This window comes from Piliocolobus tephrosceles, chromosome 1 (assembly GCF_002776525.5).
Source record: "Piliocolobus tephrosceles isolate RC106 chromosome 1, ASM277652v3, whole genome shotgun sequence".
NCBI classification, from domain to species: domain Eukaryota; kingdom Metazoa; phylum Chordata; class Mammalia; order Primates; family Cercopithecidae; genus Piliocolobus; species Piliocolobus tephrosceles.
In genome coordinates, this window is record NC_045434.1 from 170805614 (window position 1) to 170821486 (window position 15873).

The 15873-nt window shown below is 37.7% G+C and overlaps 1 protein-coding gene across 3 annotated transcripts in view; it reads left to right on the forward strand.

Moving 5' to 3' along the window:
- EPS15 (epidermal growth factor receptor pathway substrate 15) overlaps nucleotides 1–15873 on the forward strand; it is a 164535-nt gene that overhangs the window by 60938 nt on the left and 87724 nt on the right. For all 3 annotated transcript variants that reach the window (XM_023188907.3, XM_023188925.3, XM_026454167.2), the window contains exon 8: nucleotides 1057–1116. In XM_023188907.3, the coding sequence (XP_023044675.2) occupies nucleotides 1057–1116 (60 nt within the window). The remainder of the gene's footprint in view (nucleotides 1–1056; nucleotides 1117–15873) is intronic.

Consider the following 15873-nt stretch of genomic DNA (forward strand, 5'->3'; position numbering starts at 1 on the left):
CAGCTAATTTTTATATTTGTAGTAGAGGTGGAGTTTCTCCATGTTATTCAGGCTGCTCTTGAACTCCCGACCTCAGGTGATCCACCCGCCTCAGCCTCCCAAAACGTTGAGATTACAGGTGTGAGCCACCGCACCCGGCTGCTCTTTCTTTAATTCCCTGCTTCAGCAGATTACATAGGGTCAAATCCTGGCTGCACCACTTCTTAGCTGTGTGACCTTGGGCAAGTCATTAGAAAGCCATGTCTAAGTTTTCTAATCTTTAAAAGGGACATAATTCTCAGCTTATAGAATTGTAGGGATTGAATGTGATAATGTATGTTAAGTCCTACTTTTTACCATGATTGCTACATACTCTTTGAATGCTAGCTGCTATAATGATGACAACCACCATATCACCATATTAGTACTACTACTGGATCAATGTTATATAGATTTTAGGTGCTCAATAAATACTGATTTAAATGCCATTTTTTAGTATTGTTTCCCACTAATTATTTCTCCTCTGTGTGATCAGTGTGGAATTTCTAAACTATAAATACACTGTTATTACTTAAACCTAACTTTTTAGTAGGTTTCCATTGCACTTAGAATAAAGTCCTAACTCCTTTCAAGGCAATTATAACCAGACACTTGCTTATCTCTAGCTCTACTTTTAACTCTCAACAGTATCCTTTTTTTTTTTTTTGAAGAAACAGGGTCTAACTCTGTTGCCCAGGCTGGAGTGCAGTGGCATATCGTAGTTCACTGCAGTCTTGAACTCTTGGGCTTAAGGGATCCTCCTACCTCAGTCTCCTGAGTAGCTTGGACTCCAGGTGCACGCCACCATGCCCAGCTAATTTTTTATTTTTATCTTTTGTAGAGACAGGATCTCTTTATGTTTCCTAGGCTGTTTCACACTCCTGGGCTCAAGTGATCCTCCTGCCTTGGCCTCCCAAAGTGCTGGGAGGCCATATGGGCATAAGCCACCATGCCTAACTAGTATACTTTCTTTCCCTGCCCTCAAGTAGCACATGAACTGAAAGAACATTAATCTTTTTCAATTCTCCTCTTTTTAAGGTTTGGGAGTTGAGTGATATTGACCATGATGGAATGCTTGACAGAGATGAGTTTGCAGTTGTAAGTAATCTAATGCCCTCAACATCTTCACTATCTTAATGATTTTCTCATGTGCAAATTTCCTCTTTTAGTTCATCCTTAGAGGAAAACTATATTCCCATCAGGGTCTCGAACTCCTGACCTCAAGTGATCTGCCCACCTCAGCCTCCCAAAGTGCTGGGATTACAGGCATGAACCACTGTGCCCGACTGGTTGAACATTCTTACATAGAATTTATTTTCTAAACAAATGGATAACAGAAAATGTGTCGTTTGCCATCTTCATTTTATTTGGCTTTAAGGTACACAGGAACATATACTTTGTATAATTACTGTAAAGTAATCTTTTGTATCACAACCTGACCAGGTATCTTAGCGCCTGCTTCTATAATGGAATAATTTTGCTTCAAATGTATCCCCCAAATTTCACATTTCCTTTTATTTCATTAAAAAGAAACATGAATACCACTTGAGTTTCACTTCATTTGTGAAAGCAGAAAAGTTTTGACATTTTATCTGAAGACATGTCATCTTAGTAATTGAATAGTTAATTCCAAATAGGATTGTATTCACCTCTGCCTTAAAGGTTTCATAAAACTTTGCTGTGAATTCATCAGTGGTAAATTTCTAATTTCCCTTTTACTCTCAAATTTTCTTTTTTTTTTGGTAAGGAATTGTTAATTTCTTTTACTTTCAAACTTGTTGCTACAAATTTGTGATATTCTCTTTCGTGGTTGTTCTCTTTATTCATGCCAAATCTTGGGAATACTCCCACTTGTCTTGTTTTTGCTTAATCTGATTTTGTCTAGTTTCTTGATCTGTTAGAAGAAACATCTTTTGAATTTACTTATCCTTTCTATTATGTTTTAACTTTTAAGTTAATGATGTTTAACTTTTAATTCCCTGTTATATTTTCTTACTCTTTTTATTTTAAATTTCTTGGCGATACTGAATATTATGTTTCTTCAGTTCTCATTATCTATAATATTTAAATCACTTAAAGGATATATTTACCCTTGAATACAGGTTTAGTGAGATTCCATAGATATTGGCACAAAGTTTTCTTCTTGATACAGCTTTTTAGATAATTTTTAGTTTTCTTTTATTATCTGGTTAGGAATATGTTTCCTAATTTCAAAGTGGTTAAGTTTGGTTGGTTTTTGTTACTTTGATGTGTACTTTCAATTTGATTGGATTATAACTAGAAAAATGTAGTCTATAGAATATCTAATTAAAAAAATTAGTTAAGGCTTTCTTTGTTGCCAAGTTTATGACCTATTTTTACATATAGTCCATGGATATGGCAGTATTTCTGTTTGGAGGATATTAGAGTTTTATAAATTCATTATATCAAATTAATTTAATTTAATTTAATTTAGTTTTTATTTTTTGAGATGAGTCTTGCTCTGTCACCCAGGATGGAGTATAGTGGCACAATCTTGGCTCACTGCAACCTCCACCTCCCAGGTTCAAGCGATTCTCCCGCCTTAGCCTCCCAAGTAGCTGGGATTACAGAAGTGCACCACCACATCTGGCTAATTTTTGTATTTTTAGTAGAGATGGAGTTTCACCATGTTGGCCAGGCTGGTCTTGAACTCCTGACCTCAGGTGATCCGCCCGCCTCAGCCTCCCAAAGTGCTGGGATTACAGACGTGAGCCACCACACCCAGCTTCAAATGTATTGATTATTTAGTTTCTCTTTGTCCTTCCTTTTCTTTTGTTTTTGGCCCTTCCTTAAATTTTCCTTGTTTTCCACAAGAGCCAAATGAAATATAGGCAGGAGATACATATTACCACATTTAAAAAATGCAGAAACAGAAACTTAAAGTGACTTGAATTCATGGTCACAGGTCCCTAGTCTTTTTAAAAATTTTAATTTGGGTAATAGTTGGGAAATGGTAAAGGATACTCCCTTGCAGTGGTGACAGAAGTTATCTCAGCCGCATTTCAAGGTTTGAGCCATTGTTTGTGGTATGCTTTTGGGAATGGGGCCATATTGAAGAGATTTCTGTGATGATATACTTTGAAACATTGTCAAACCGTACACATAAACTTCTCATAAATTGTTTTTGTGGCAAGAATATTGGTGTAAAATCTTTGCAGTGGTATGATGTAATGAGGGAATTTTTTTTCTCGTAAAGACAAATTTATTTATTTATTTTTTTTAAGACGGAGTCTCACTCTGTCACTCAGGCTGGAATGCAGTGGCGGCATTTCGGCTCACTTTCAAACTCGGCTCACAGAACCCAGCCTCTGCCTCCTGGGTTCAAGCGATTCTTCCACCTTAGCCTCCTGAGGAGCTGGGATTACAGCCATGCACCACCACCCCCGGCTAATTTTTTGTATTTTTAGTAGAGACAGGGTTTCGCCATGTTTGCCTGACTGGTCTCAAACTCCTGATATTAGGTGATCCACTTGCCTTGGCCTTACAAAGTGCTGGGATTACAGGCATGAGCCACCTCTTCTAGCCCAAGACAAAAACAGAATAGATGGAGAATAGTAGTGTCATCATTTGATAAATAGTAGTGTATACTAAGGTAAATGAATAAACACAATTTATCTTACATGCCTGGAGCCTTTTCCCAGGCAATTGGCCTTTTTAAAAAAATAAAATAAAAACCTTTATTAAAAGAATAATTTTTGAATAATAAATACATTTGAATAATAAATTACTACCTTGAATTTTGTTTTAAATAGTAGACACCCCTTTATCTTCTCCTGGATTTGCTTGTTAACCATTTTGCCACATTTGCTTTCTCCCTGTATCCATATTCTTCAGATTTTTTTCCTAGTTTTAAACTCTAGCTTGTGTGATCTTAATACTGCTTCTCCTGTTCCCTCTTTGTTTGAATTACCTGATATTTGTTATGTTTGTTGTGTATGTCTCTTGAAAATGGCAGATTTCTATATTTTAATGCTTTGCCTAATTAGTTTTTACAATAACAGCACTTATATTGATTTGATTTTCCCTTCCTTACCTATTTATTTTACATATTTATTTTCTCTGTTTCTTACTGTTGCTTATTATCAAGTTGTGATTCATTCCCTTACCCCACCTCCCAGTTAATGTGGAAATTTTGTTATAATGTCTTGTTTCATTAATAGTTAATACAGATTGAGCATCCCTAATCTGAAAATCCAAAATTCGAAATGCTACAAAATCTGAAACTTTTGAGTACTGACATGACCCACAAAGTGGAAAATTCCACTCCTGGTCTCATGTGATAAGTTGCAGTCAAAACTTTTGTTTCATGCACAAAATTGTTAAAAAGATTATATAAAATTATCTTAGGTTATATATATAAAGTTTATATGAAACATAAATGAATTTCATGTTTAGACTTGGGTCCCACCCCCAAGATAGGATAATATTCCAAAATCTGAAGAAAAAAAAAAAGATAATATTCCAAAATCTGAAAAAATCCAAAACACTTTTGGTCCCAAGCATTTTGGATAGAGGATTCTCACCCTGTGCCCCTTTTCCTGTACGTAAACTTATTTCTCCTATATTGAAAACAAGATTTTCAATCCTTACTCTAGCCAAGTGAGTCCTTTAGATTATCTTTACTAATTTTCTTTCCCCCTCATGTTCTTTTCTTTCCTTTCCTTTTCCTTTTCCTTTCCTTTTCTTTTCTTTTTTTGAGACGGAGTCTCGGTCTGTCGCCGAGGCTGGAGTGTAGTGCACGAGATCTCGGCTCACTGCAAGCTCCGCCTCCCGGGTTCACGCCATTCTCCTGCCTCAACCTCCTGAGTAGTGGGGACTGCAGGCGCCCGCCACCACGCCCTGCTATTCCTTTTTTTTTTTGTATTTTTAGTAGAGACGGAGTTTCACCGTGTTTGCCAGGATGATGTTGATCTGACCTCGTGATCTGCCCGCCTCGACCTCCCAAAGTGCTGCGATTACAGGCGTGAGCCACTGCGCCTGGCCCCGCCTCATGTTCTAATTCCGGAAGACCTTAGAACATTTTTTTGTGACTCAAATTCTAGATTTTGCTCAGTTAATTTAGTTCTTTTGGTTTTGGTATTTTTCTTCCAGTTTTGTTCAATATTAATAACTAGTGTTCTTTTGGTTAGAATTCTTCTGATAAATCTTTTTTTATCCCTGTACTTTAATAAATAGAGCAACACAATTTGTACTTTTTAAAAAAATTATAATTACTGCAAGATAGCCAGTGTAACTACAAGTCATTGATTTGTTTTTATTTATTTATAAGCATCAATATTTTACAAAACTGAATTTTGAGAGCTGGTATCATTCCTTGAAAATTGAAGTAATTAAAAAAATACTTTTGCAGTAGTGACAGCTAAGATCTGAACATTTTAAAGTATCCTCTTAAATAATAAAATATAATGTACTTATTTATATGATCAGTCCTTTTGGCCTATGACACTTTATAGTCTGCCAGGATTTTGGTTTGTTGCAGTATAATACAAGTTTAGGTCTTATTTTACTAAATAATCAAAACTGAGTTGAACATAGGAATCTTTTTGTTCAAGACTTACCTTTAAAATTCTTGCCCATTCCCCCTTGGGTTAAATGCTTTTTGTTTGTTTGTTTTAAAGACCCCGTGTCTGCTTAGTGTTTATTTTTTTGAATGGGAAGAAATAAAAATGAAGTTAAAGAGAGACTCTAACTTGGTGGGTTGAATTTCAGTATAGATTTTTTTAAGAGTAACTTATTTCAGTAACCAAAACTTGATTGAACTTGAGTCTATGTTTAGACTTACTTTTAAAATTCTTGGCCGGGCGCGGTGGCTCAAGCCTGTAATCCCAGCACTTTGGGAGGCCGAGACGGGCGGATCACGAGGTCAGGAGATCGAGACCATCCTGGCTAACACGGTGAAACCCCGTCTCTACTAAAAATACAAAAACTAGCCGGGCGAGGTGGCGGGCGCCTGTCGTCCCAGCTACTCGGGAGGCTGAGGCAGGAGAATGGCGTAAACCCGGAGGCGGAGCTTGCAGTGAGCTGAGATCCGGCCACTGCACTCCAGTCCGGGCGACAGAGCGAGACTCCGCCTCAAAAAAAAAAAAAACAAAAAAAACAAAAATAAAATTCTTAACCCGTTTCTTTTATTTTATAGCGTAAATGAGATTTTTGGTTTATCTTTTTATTTTATTTATTTATTTATTTATTTATTATTATACTTTAAGTTCTAGGGTACATGTGCACAGCATGCAGGTTTGTTACATATGTATACATGCGCCATGTTGGTGTGCTGCACCCATTAACTCGTCATTTACATTAGGTATATCTCCTAATGCTATCCCTCCCCCTGCCCCCACCCCACAACAGGCCCTGGTGTATGATGTTCCCCACCCTGTGTCCAAGTGTTCTCATTGTTCAATTCCCACGTATAAGTGAGAACATGCGTTGTTTGGTTTTCTGTTTTGTGATAGTTTGCTGAGAATGATGGTTTCCAGCTGCATTGATGTCCCTACAAAGGACACGAACTCATCCTTTTTTTATGGCTGCATAGTATTCCATGGTGTATATGTGCCACATTTTCTTAATCCAGTCTGTCATTGATGGACACTGGGGTTGGTTCCAACTCTTTGCTATTGTGAATAGTGCCGCAATAAACATATGTGTGCATGTGTCTTTATAGCAGCATGATATATAATCCTTTGGGTATACACCAAGTAATGGGATGGCTGGGTCAAATGGTGTTTCTAGTTCTAGATCCTTGAGGAATCGCCACACTGTCTTCCTCAATGGTTGAACTAGTTTACATTCCCACCAACAGTGTAAAAGTGTTCCTATTTCTCCACATCCTCTCCAGCACCTGTTGTTTCCTGACTTTTTAATGATCACCATTCTAACTGGTGTGAGATGGTATCTCATTGTGGTTTTGATTTGCATTTCTCTGATGGTGAGTGGTGATGAGCATTTTTTCATGTGTCTGTTGGCTGCATAAATGTCTTCTTTTGAGAAGTGTCTGTTCATATCCTTCAACCACTTTTTGATGGTTTTTTTTTTTTCTTGTAAATTTGTTTGAGTTCTTTGTAGGTTCTGGATATTAGCCCTTTGTCAGATGAGTAGATTGTAAAAATTTTCTCCCATCCTGTAGGTTGCCTGTTCACTCTGACGGTAGTTTCTTTTGCTGTGCAGAAGCTCTTTAGTTTAGTTAGATCCCATTTGTTTATTTTGGCTTTTGTTGCCGTTGCTTTTGGTGTTTTAGTCATGAAGTTCTTGCCCATGCCTATGTCCTGAATGGTATTGCCTAGGTTTTCTTCTAGGGTTTTTATGGTTTTAGGTCTAACATTTAAGTCTCTAATCCATCTAGAATTAATTTTTGTATAAGGTGTAAGGAAGGGATCCAGTTTCAGCCTTCTACATATGGCTAGGCAGTTTTCCCAGCACCATTTATTAAATAAGGAATCCTTTCCCCATTTCTTGTTTTTGTCACATTTATCAAAGATCAGATGGTTGTAGATGTGTGGTATTATTTCTGAGGGCTCTGTTCTGTTCCATTGGTCTATATCTCTGTTTTGGTACCAGTACCATGCTGTTTTGCTTACTGTAGCCTTGTAGTATAGTTTGAAGTCAGGTAGCATGATGCCTCCAGCTTTGTTCTTTTGGCTGAGGATTGTCTTGGCAATGCCGGCTATTTTTTGGTTCCATATGAACTTTAAAGTAGTTTTTTCCAATTCTGTGAGGAAAGTCATTGATAGCTTCATGGGGATGACGTTGAATCTATAAATTACCTTAGGCAGTATGGCCATTTTCATGATACTGATTCTTCCTATCTATGAGCATGGAATGTTCTTCCATTTGTTTGTGTCCTCTTTTATTTCATTGAGCAGTGGTTTGTGGTTCTCTTTCAAGTGGTCCTTCACGTCCCGTGTAAGTTGGATTCCTAGGTATTTTATTCTCTTTGAAGCAATTGTGAATGGGAGTTCACTCATGATTCGGCTCTCTGTTTGTCTGTTATTGGTATATAGAAATGTTTGTGATATTTGCACATTGATTTTGTATCTTGAGACTTTGCTGACGTTGCTTATCAGTTTAAGGAGATTTTGGGCTAAGACGATGGAGTTTTCTAAATATACAATCATGTTGTCTGCAAACAGGGTCAATTTGACTTCCTCTTTTCCTAATCGAATACCCTTTATTTCTTTCTCCTGCCTGACTGCCCTGGCCAGAACTTCCAACACTATGTTGAATAGGAGTGGTGAGAGAGGGCACCCCTGTCTTGTGCCAGTTTTCAAAGGGAATGCTTCCAGTGTTTTCCCATTCGGTATGATATTGGCTGTGGGTTTGTCATAAATAGCTCTTATTATTTTGAGATACATTCCATCAATACTGAATTAATGAGAGTTTTTAGCATGAAGGGCTGTTGAATTTTGTCAAAGGCCTTTCTGCATCTATTGAGATAATCATGTGGTTTTTGTCTTTGGTTCTGTTTATATGCTGGATTATGTTTATTGACTTGCATATATTGAACCAGCCTTGCATCCCAGACACGAAGCCCACTTGATCATGGTGGATAAGCTTTTTGATGTGCTGCTGGATTCAATTTGCCAGTGTTTTATTGAGGATTTTTGCATCGATGTTCATCAGGGATACTGGTCTAAAATTCTCTCTTTTTTTTTGTTGTGTCTCTGCCAGGCTTTGGTATCAGAATGATGTTGGCCTCATAAAATGAGTTAGGGAGGATTCCCTCTTTTTCTATTGATTGGATAGTTTCAGAAGGAATGGTACCAGCTCCTCCTTGTACCTCTGGTGGAATTCGGCTGTGAATCCATCTGGTCCTGGACTTTTTTTGGTTAGTAGGCTATTAATTATTGCCTCCATTTCAGAGCCTATTAGTGGTCTGTTCAAGGATTCAGCTTCTTACTGGTTTAGTCTTGGCAGCCAGAGAGAAAGGTCGGGTTACCCACAAAGGGAAGCCTATCAGACTAACAGCGGATCTCTTGGCAGAAACTCCACAAGAGAGAAGAGAGTGGGGGCCAGTATTCAGCATTCTTAAAGAAAAGAATTTTCAACCCAGAATTTCATATCCAGCCAAACTAAGTTTCATAAGTGAAGGAAAAATAAAATCCTTTACAGACAAGCAAATGCTGAGAGATTTTGTCATCACCAGGCCTGCCCTACAAGAGCTCCTGAAGGAAGCAGTAAACATGGAAAGGAACAGCTGGTGCCAGCCACTGCAAAAACATGCCAAAATGTAAAGACCATCAATGCTAGGAAGAAACTGCATCAACTGATGAGCAAAATAACCAGCTAACATCATAATGACAGGATCAAATTCACACATAACAATATTACCCTTAAATGTAAATGGGCTAAATGCTCCAATTAAAAGACACACATTGGATAAATTGGCAAATTGGATAAAGAATCAAGACCCATCAGTGTGCTGTATTCAAGAGACCCATCTCACGTGCAGAGAAACACATAGGCTCAAAATAAAGGGATGGAGGAAGATCTACCAAGCAAATAGAAAACAAAAAAAAGGCAGGGGTTGCAATCCTAGTCTCTGATGAAACAGACTTTAAACCAACAAAGGTCAAAAGAGACAAGGCCATTACATAGTGGTAAAGGGATCAATTCAACAGGAAGAGCTAACTATCCTAAATATATGTGCACCCAATACAGGAGCACCCAGATTCATAAAGCAAGTCCTTAGAGACTTAAAAAGAGACAGACTCTCACACAATAATAATGGGAGACTTCAACACCCCACTGTCAACATTAGACAGATCAACGAGACAGAAAGTTAACAAGGATATCCAGTAATTGAACTCAGCTCTGCACCACGTGGACCTAATAGACATCTGCAGAACTCTCCACCCCAAATCAATAGAATATACATTCTTCTCAGCACCACATCACACTTATTCCAAAACTGACCCCAGAGTTTGAGGTAAAGCACCCTTCAGGAAATGTAAAAGAACAGAAATTATAACAAACTGTCTCTCAGACCACAGTGCAATCAAATTAGAACTCAGGATTGAGAAACTCACTCAAAACCACTCAACTACATGGCAGCTGAACAACCTGCTCCTGAATGACTACTGGGTACATAACGAAATGAAAGCAGAAATAAAGATGTTCTTTGAAACCAATGAGAACATAGATACAACATACCGGAATCTGTGGGACACATTTAAAGCAGTGTGTGAAGGGAAATGTATAGCTTTAAATGCCCACAAGAGAAAGCAGGAAAGATCTAAAATTGACAACCTAATATCACAATTAAAAGAACTAGAGAAGCAAGAGCAAACACATTCAAAAGCTAGCAGAAGGCAAGAAATAACTAAGATTAGAGCATGAAGGAGTTACAGACACAATAAACCCTTCAAAAAAAATCAATGAATCCAGGAGCTGGTTTTTTGAAAAGATCAACAAAATTGATAGACTGCTAGCAAGACTAATAAAGAAGAAAAGAGAGAAGAATCAAATAGATGCAGTAAAAAATGATAAAGGGGATATCACCACTGACCCCACAGAAATACAAACTACCATCAGAGAATACTATAAACACCTCTACGCAAATAAACTAGAAAACCTGGAAGAAGTGGATAAATTCCTGGACACACACTTTCTCCCAAGGTTTATCTTTTTAATAAATGAAGTTAAAGATTCTAAACTATATAACTTCTGTTGCCATGTGAACCTTTGATGAATGGCCGTTGTTTATTTTCAAATGTAAATGCTTGTTCATATTCTCAGAAACCCAGTAGTTTAATTAAAAATCCAGAATCTAGAATATCTTTTAGTTTTTTTGGTTTTTTTTTTTTTTAAAGTAAATTTGTAAAAGTTAGGCCTTGGCATGGCCATGGGTATTCTGGCCACAAGTAAAATGACTTCAGAGAATTTTGTGTATGTGGAATGTATAATGTATATGTGTATGTACATACACAAAAAGTAGATTTAAAAAATCATATCTACCCACTTGAATCTGGATTTTTAAAATATCTGTGATTATGTATCAGTATTCTGTTTACTCATTGATGAATTACCTGACTAGATTGTAAGGATATTGGAAATATATTTCCCTGAGTTTAACTTCTGGCCCATTTGGCTTTGTAGAAAGTCTCTGATGGAGCACTAAGGTGACATTTTGTAAAAGGAGCAAATTTTTCTTTTTCTTTTCTTTCTTTCTCCCTTTCTTTCTTTCTTTCTTTCTTTCTTTCTTTCTTTCTTTCTTTCTTTCTTTCTTTCTTTCTCTTTCTTTCTTTCTTTCTCTCTTTCTCTCTCTCTCTTCCTCTCTCTCTCTCCCTTCCTTACTTCTTTCCTTCCTTCCTTCCCTCCTTCCTTCCTTCCTTCCTCCCTCCCTCCCTCCCTTCCTCTCTCCTTCCCTCCCTCCCTCCCTCCCTCCCCCGACCCCCCAGTCTGCAGTATGGTGGTATGATTTCCGCTGACTGCAACCTCCACCTCCCAGGTTCAATCTGTTCTTGTGCCTCAGCCTCCTGAGTAGCTGGGATTACAGGCGCCCACCACCACGCCTGGCTAATTTTTGTATTTTTTGTGGAGATGGGGTTTCACCATGTTGGCCAGGCTAATCTCAAACTCCTGACCTCAGGTAATCCACCCGCCTTGGCCTCCCAAAATGCCGGGATTACAGGTGTGAGCCACCGTGTCCAGCCAAAGGACCAAATGTTTCTGTTATGGTTTGAAAACTAGAAATGTATCTAAAATTATGCTACTTCCTGTGAACCAAGGGAAGTGACTGATAATTATGTTAAAGTTTATTCTCTTTGTGCGGTTAGTTCTACAAGTGTATAGTCCTATTCTGTAAAATAGTTCTTTGTTTTATTAGGGCTGAAACTACTGCTTTTAATTTTAAAGAGAAGGCCCATAAATCTAGGAATCTAGTATTTGGTGAATGAGCCTATGCTCATGCTTTTTTGTAGATATTTAGAGTTTGACAAGATCCTGTAATTTAGCTTCTCTAAGCATAGCAGTTACTGGCTTACAACCCAGGCTAACCTGAGCCTTCTAGAGTCATGTTCTTTTTCTTTTTTCCTAATGAACTTTAAATTTTGGAGTGATTTTAGATTTATAGAAAAGTTGCAGAGAACAGTTTTCCATTCCCCTTCACTGTTTCCCTTATTAACATATTACATTACCATGGTACATCTGTCAAAACTAAAAAACAACATTGGTGCATTAATTCCATACTTTATTTGGGTTTCACCAGTTTTTCCTTTCTGTCACAGGATCCAATCTAGGGTATCACGTTGCATTTAGTTGTCATGTTTTCAGTCTCTCTGGTATATGAGTTTGTCAGTCTTGCCTTGCTTTTTATGACCTTGACATTTTTGAGGAATACTGGCTAGATATCCCACAGAATGTCTCCAAACTTAGATTTGTCTGATGCTATTCTCATGACTAGACTGGGCAAATGAGTTTTTGCAAAGAATAACGTGGAGGCGTATTGCTTTCATCATCACATTATATTGGGGGTGTATGATATCCATGTGACATTAGTGTTGATGTTAACCTTCACTTATTTAAGATAGGGTTTGCCAGATTTCACCACCATGAAGTTACTTTTTCCCTTTTCCTGCTCTATTCTCTGGAAGTGTGGACTCATGCCCTTTTTATTTTGCCATTTGTCTGCATATCTATCTATTGGTTTTTACATTCTTACTAAGCCTTAAATTTTTCTGTGAGGTAAGTTCTTAGACTGAAAGTGGCTTAAGCTTTTGTCAGTACCATTTGTTTGGGTCTTCATTATGTGAGGAGTTTTTGGCACTTAGAGATGTATAGAGGAGCTGTTTCTGTGTGTATTAGCATGTATCACATTGTATTAAAATTAACTTTTTGCACATCTCTTCCTCCTGTTGAATTGTAAAAGTGAGAGATCTTTTCACTGTTTTTTTTTTTTTTTTTGAAACAAAGTATCACTCTGTCACCCTGACTGGAGTGCAGTGGCAAGACCTTGACTCGCTGCAACCTCCACCTACTAGGTTCAAGCAATTCTCCTGCCTCAGCCTCCAGAGTAGCTGGGATTATAGGTGCCTGCCACCATGCCCAGCTAATTTTTGTATTTTTAGTAGAGATGGGGTTTCACCAAAGCCTTGGGCTTTGCCCAAGAATTAAAAGCCCTCCAGATGATTCTGATGGTGACTAAAATTTCAGAAATACTGCCTAAAAGCATGGAAAATGAAAAAATATCAGAGTAAATGGGCAGCTGTTAGTAACTGATTACAACAGTAAAATTAAATCTCCTCTTTCCCTGCTGTCTCAGGAATTTGATACTTTTATTATTCTTATTAATAAAATTTTTTATACTTTTACTTTGAAATGAAAAGACATTCTAAATGCTTCTTCCTTAAGTGTCTCTTTCTGTATAAATGCACCTGCTAGTATGTTTCAGTTTGACAACTAGTTAGTAGCCAGATTTTTTTGGTGTGTGTGTGAATATGGTGCATTTGATTTAGTTGCTTTTGTTTCAGTGGCATACTTTTGATAGGAATAAGTACAATATAATAAGAAAAACAAATAACCCAGCAGTATTAGAAGCATTCTGTTCACTTTTGCTCTTTTATTTGGCGGTATGATTTTTGGCTTTAGTTTTGCCAGGGAATCTATTTTCAAGTCAACGTGAAATTAATAATATATATTTTTAACTTGCATAAAAATGTGTTGTCTGTTGGCAACAGATGGCTAATGTTGCTTTTTTGCTTCTAGTGTCCACTTTTCCAGGAAATGACTCCCATCTGCAGCAAGAGAAGTGCTGTTAGGGTGTACACTAGGCACTTCTCTTAGTGCCATTCTGACAATTTCACAGTACATATATTGTGAATTTGGTTGGAAGTGTGTGTTAGCCAGATTGTTTTCTTTCTGGAGTTTCAGGCTTTTGGAAATAGAAAGTTTGTGTGTTTCTAAAACTGAAATTGAATTCTTCCAGGTTGGTTAGTGAAAAGGGAGAGGAGAATTCATGGTTAAGTGTGGTTCCTGGACAAACAGCATCAGCTTCACTTGAGAACTTGTTAAAAATGCAAATTCTCAGGCCCAACCTTACTGGTTAGAAAATTCTGAGTGCAGGGGCCAGAAATCTGTGCTTTATCATGCTGTCCAAGTAATTCTGATGCCTGCTAAAATTTGGGTACCAGTCAGTTAAGGTTTTATTAGTTGTGAAGGACAGCATGGTATTGGAATATTAACATATGTGCTGTTAATAAAGCTGATCAAATTTGGAAAGAAACAAGAACTTTGTAGCCAGAAGATCTTGGTTTGAACCCCACTGTATCACTTATTAAAAATATTATATTGGGCAAGTTACTTAGCATCTTAGCTTCAGTGTCTTCATTTGTAAAATGACATTAGTAATCCTGGAAATCAGTGATCAGTGTTGTTGCATTGAGTGCTCAATAAATACTGATTTGAGAGGCTGGATGTGGTGGCTTACTTGATCCTAGAGTTGCTTGATACCAACCTGAGCAACGTAGTGAGACCCCCATCTCTGCAAAACATAAAAAAGTTAGCCAGGCATGGTGACATATGCATGTAGTCACAGCTACTTGGGAAACTGAGGTGAGAGACTCACTTGAGCCTGGGAGGTTGAGGCCACAGCAAGCTGTGTTCTTGCCACTGCATTCCAGCTTGGGCAACAGAGTGAGCCTTTGTCAATAAATTTATAAACAAAATAAACAAATTAAATAAATATATAAATAGATGTGAAAGCCCCACAAAACTTAATATATGATTATATGCAAATTTTCTCTTGGGAAAAATTGTAATTTTCACTGGAAGAAAAAAAATTAAGAGGCTAGGTGCAGTGGCTCATACCTGTAATCCCAGCATTATGGGAGGCTGGGGTGGGTAGATCACTTGAGCTCAGAAGTTGGAGACCAGCCTGGGCAACATGGCTAATTCTCTTCTCTTTAAGAAAAAAAAAAACAATTAGCTGGATTTGGTAGCATGTGCCTGTAGACCCAGCTACTTGGGAGGCTGAGGTGGGAGAAAGGCTTGAGCCCAGGAGACGGAGGTTGTAGTGAGCCAAGATTGTGTCACTGTACTGGGCGAAAAAAAACAAAAACAAAAAGAAAAGAAAACTTTAAGGAACACGCAAGCTTTCTTCTCGTAGTTGCTGGACTCTTTCTAGAGGTTCCAGGTTAGTTTGAGTAATTTCATATGCTCAAAGATAGTTATGGAGAACTTTCATACTCTGAAAGTCTTGAAGGTACCTTGAATGCTTTAAAATGAAGAGGATATATTCTGGGACAGTCTGTATGCAAATTTTTCCCATTTTGTGCAAGTGCTTTATGTATTAAAAAATTTGTCATGGTTCAAGAATCAATATAAGAAGAGATGCAGTGAAAAAAATGTCAGTTCTACCTCGCTCTCAATTGCTCCATTTATCCTTGCTCTCTGACCACTTTTCTTAATTTCTTATTTATCTTAGAATTTCTTTCTTTCTTTCTTTCTTTTCTTTTCTTTTTTTTTTTTTGAGATGGAGTCTCTCTCTATTGCCCGGGCTGGAGTGCAGTGGCACAATCTCAGGTCACTGCAGTCTCCACCTCCCAAGTTCAAGCAGTTCTCCTGCCACAGCCTCCCAAGTAGCTGGAATTATAGGCATGCGTGCCACACTTGGCTAATTTTTTTGTATTTTTAGTAGAGATGGAGTTTTACTATGTTGACCAGGCTGGTTTCGAACTCCTGACCTCAGGTGATCCACCCACCTCAGCCTCCTAAAGTGCTAGGATTACAGGCATGAGCCACTGTGCCCAGCCTATCTTAGAATTTCTTAATGCGAATATAAACAAATATAACTAATTATTTCCTTCTTACCACAAAAGATAACCCACTAAACACACTGTTCAA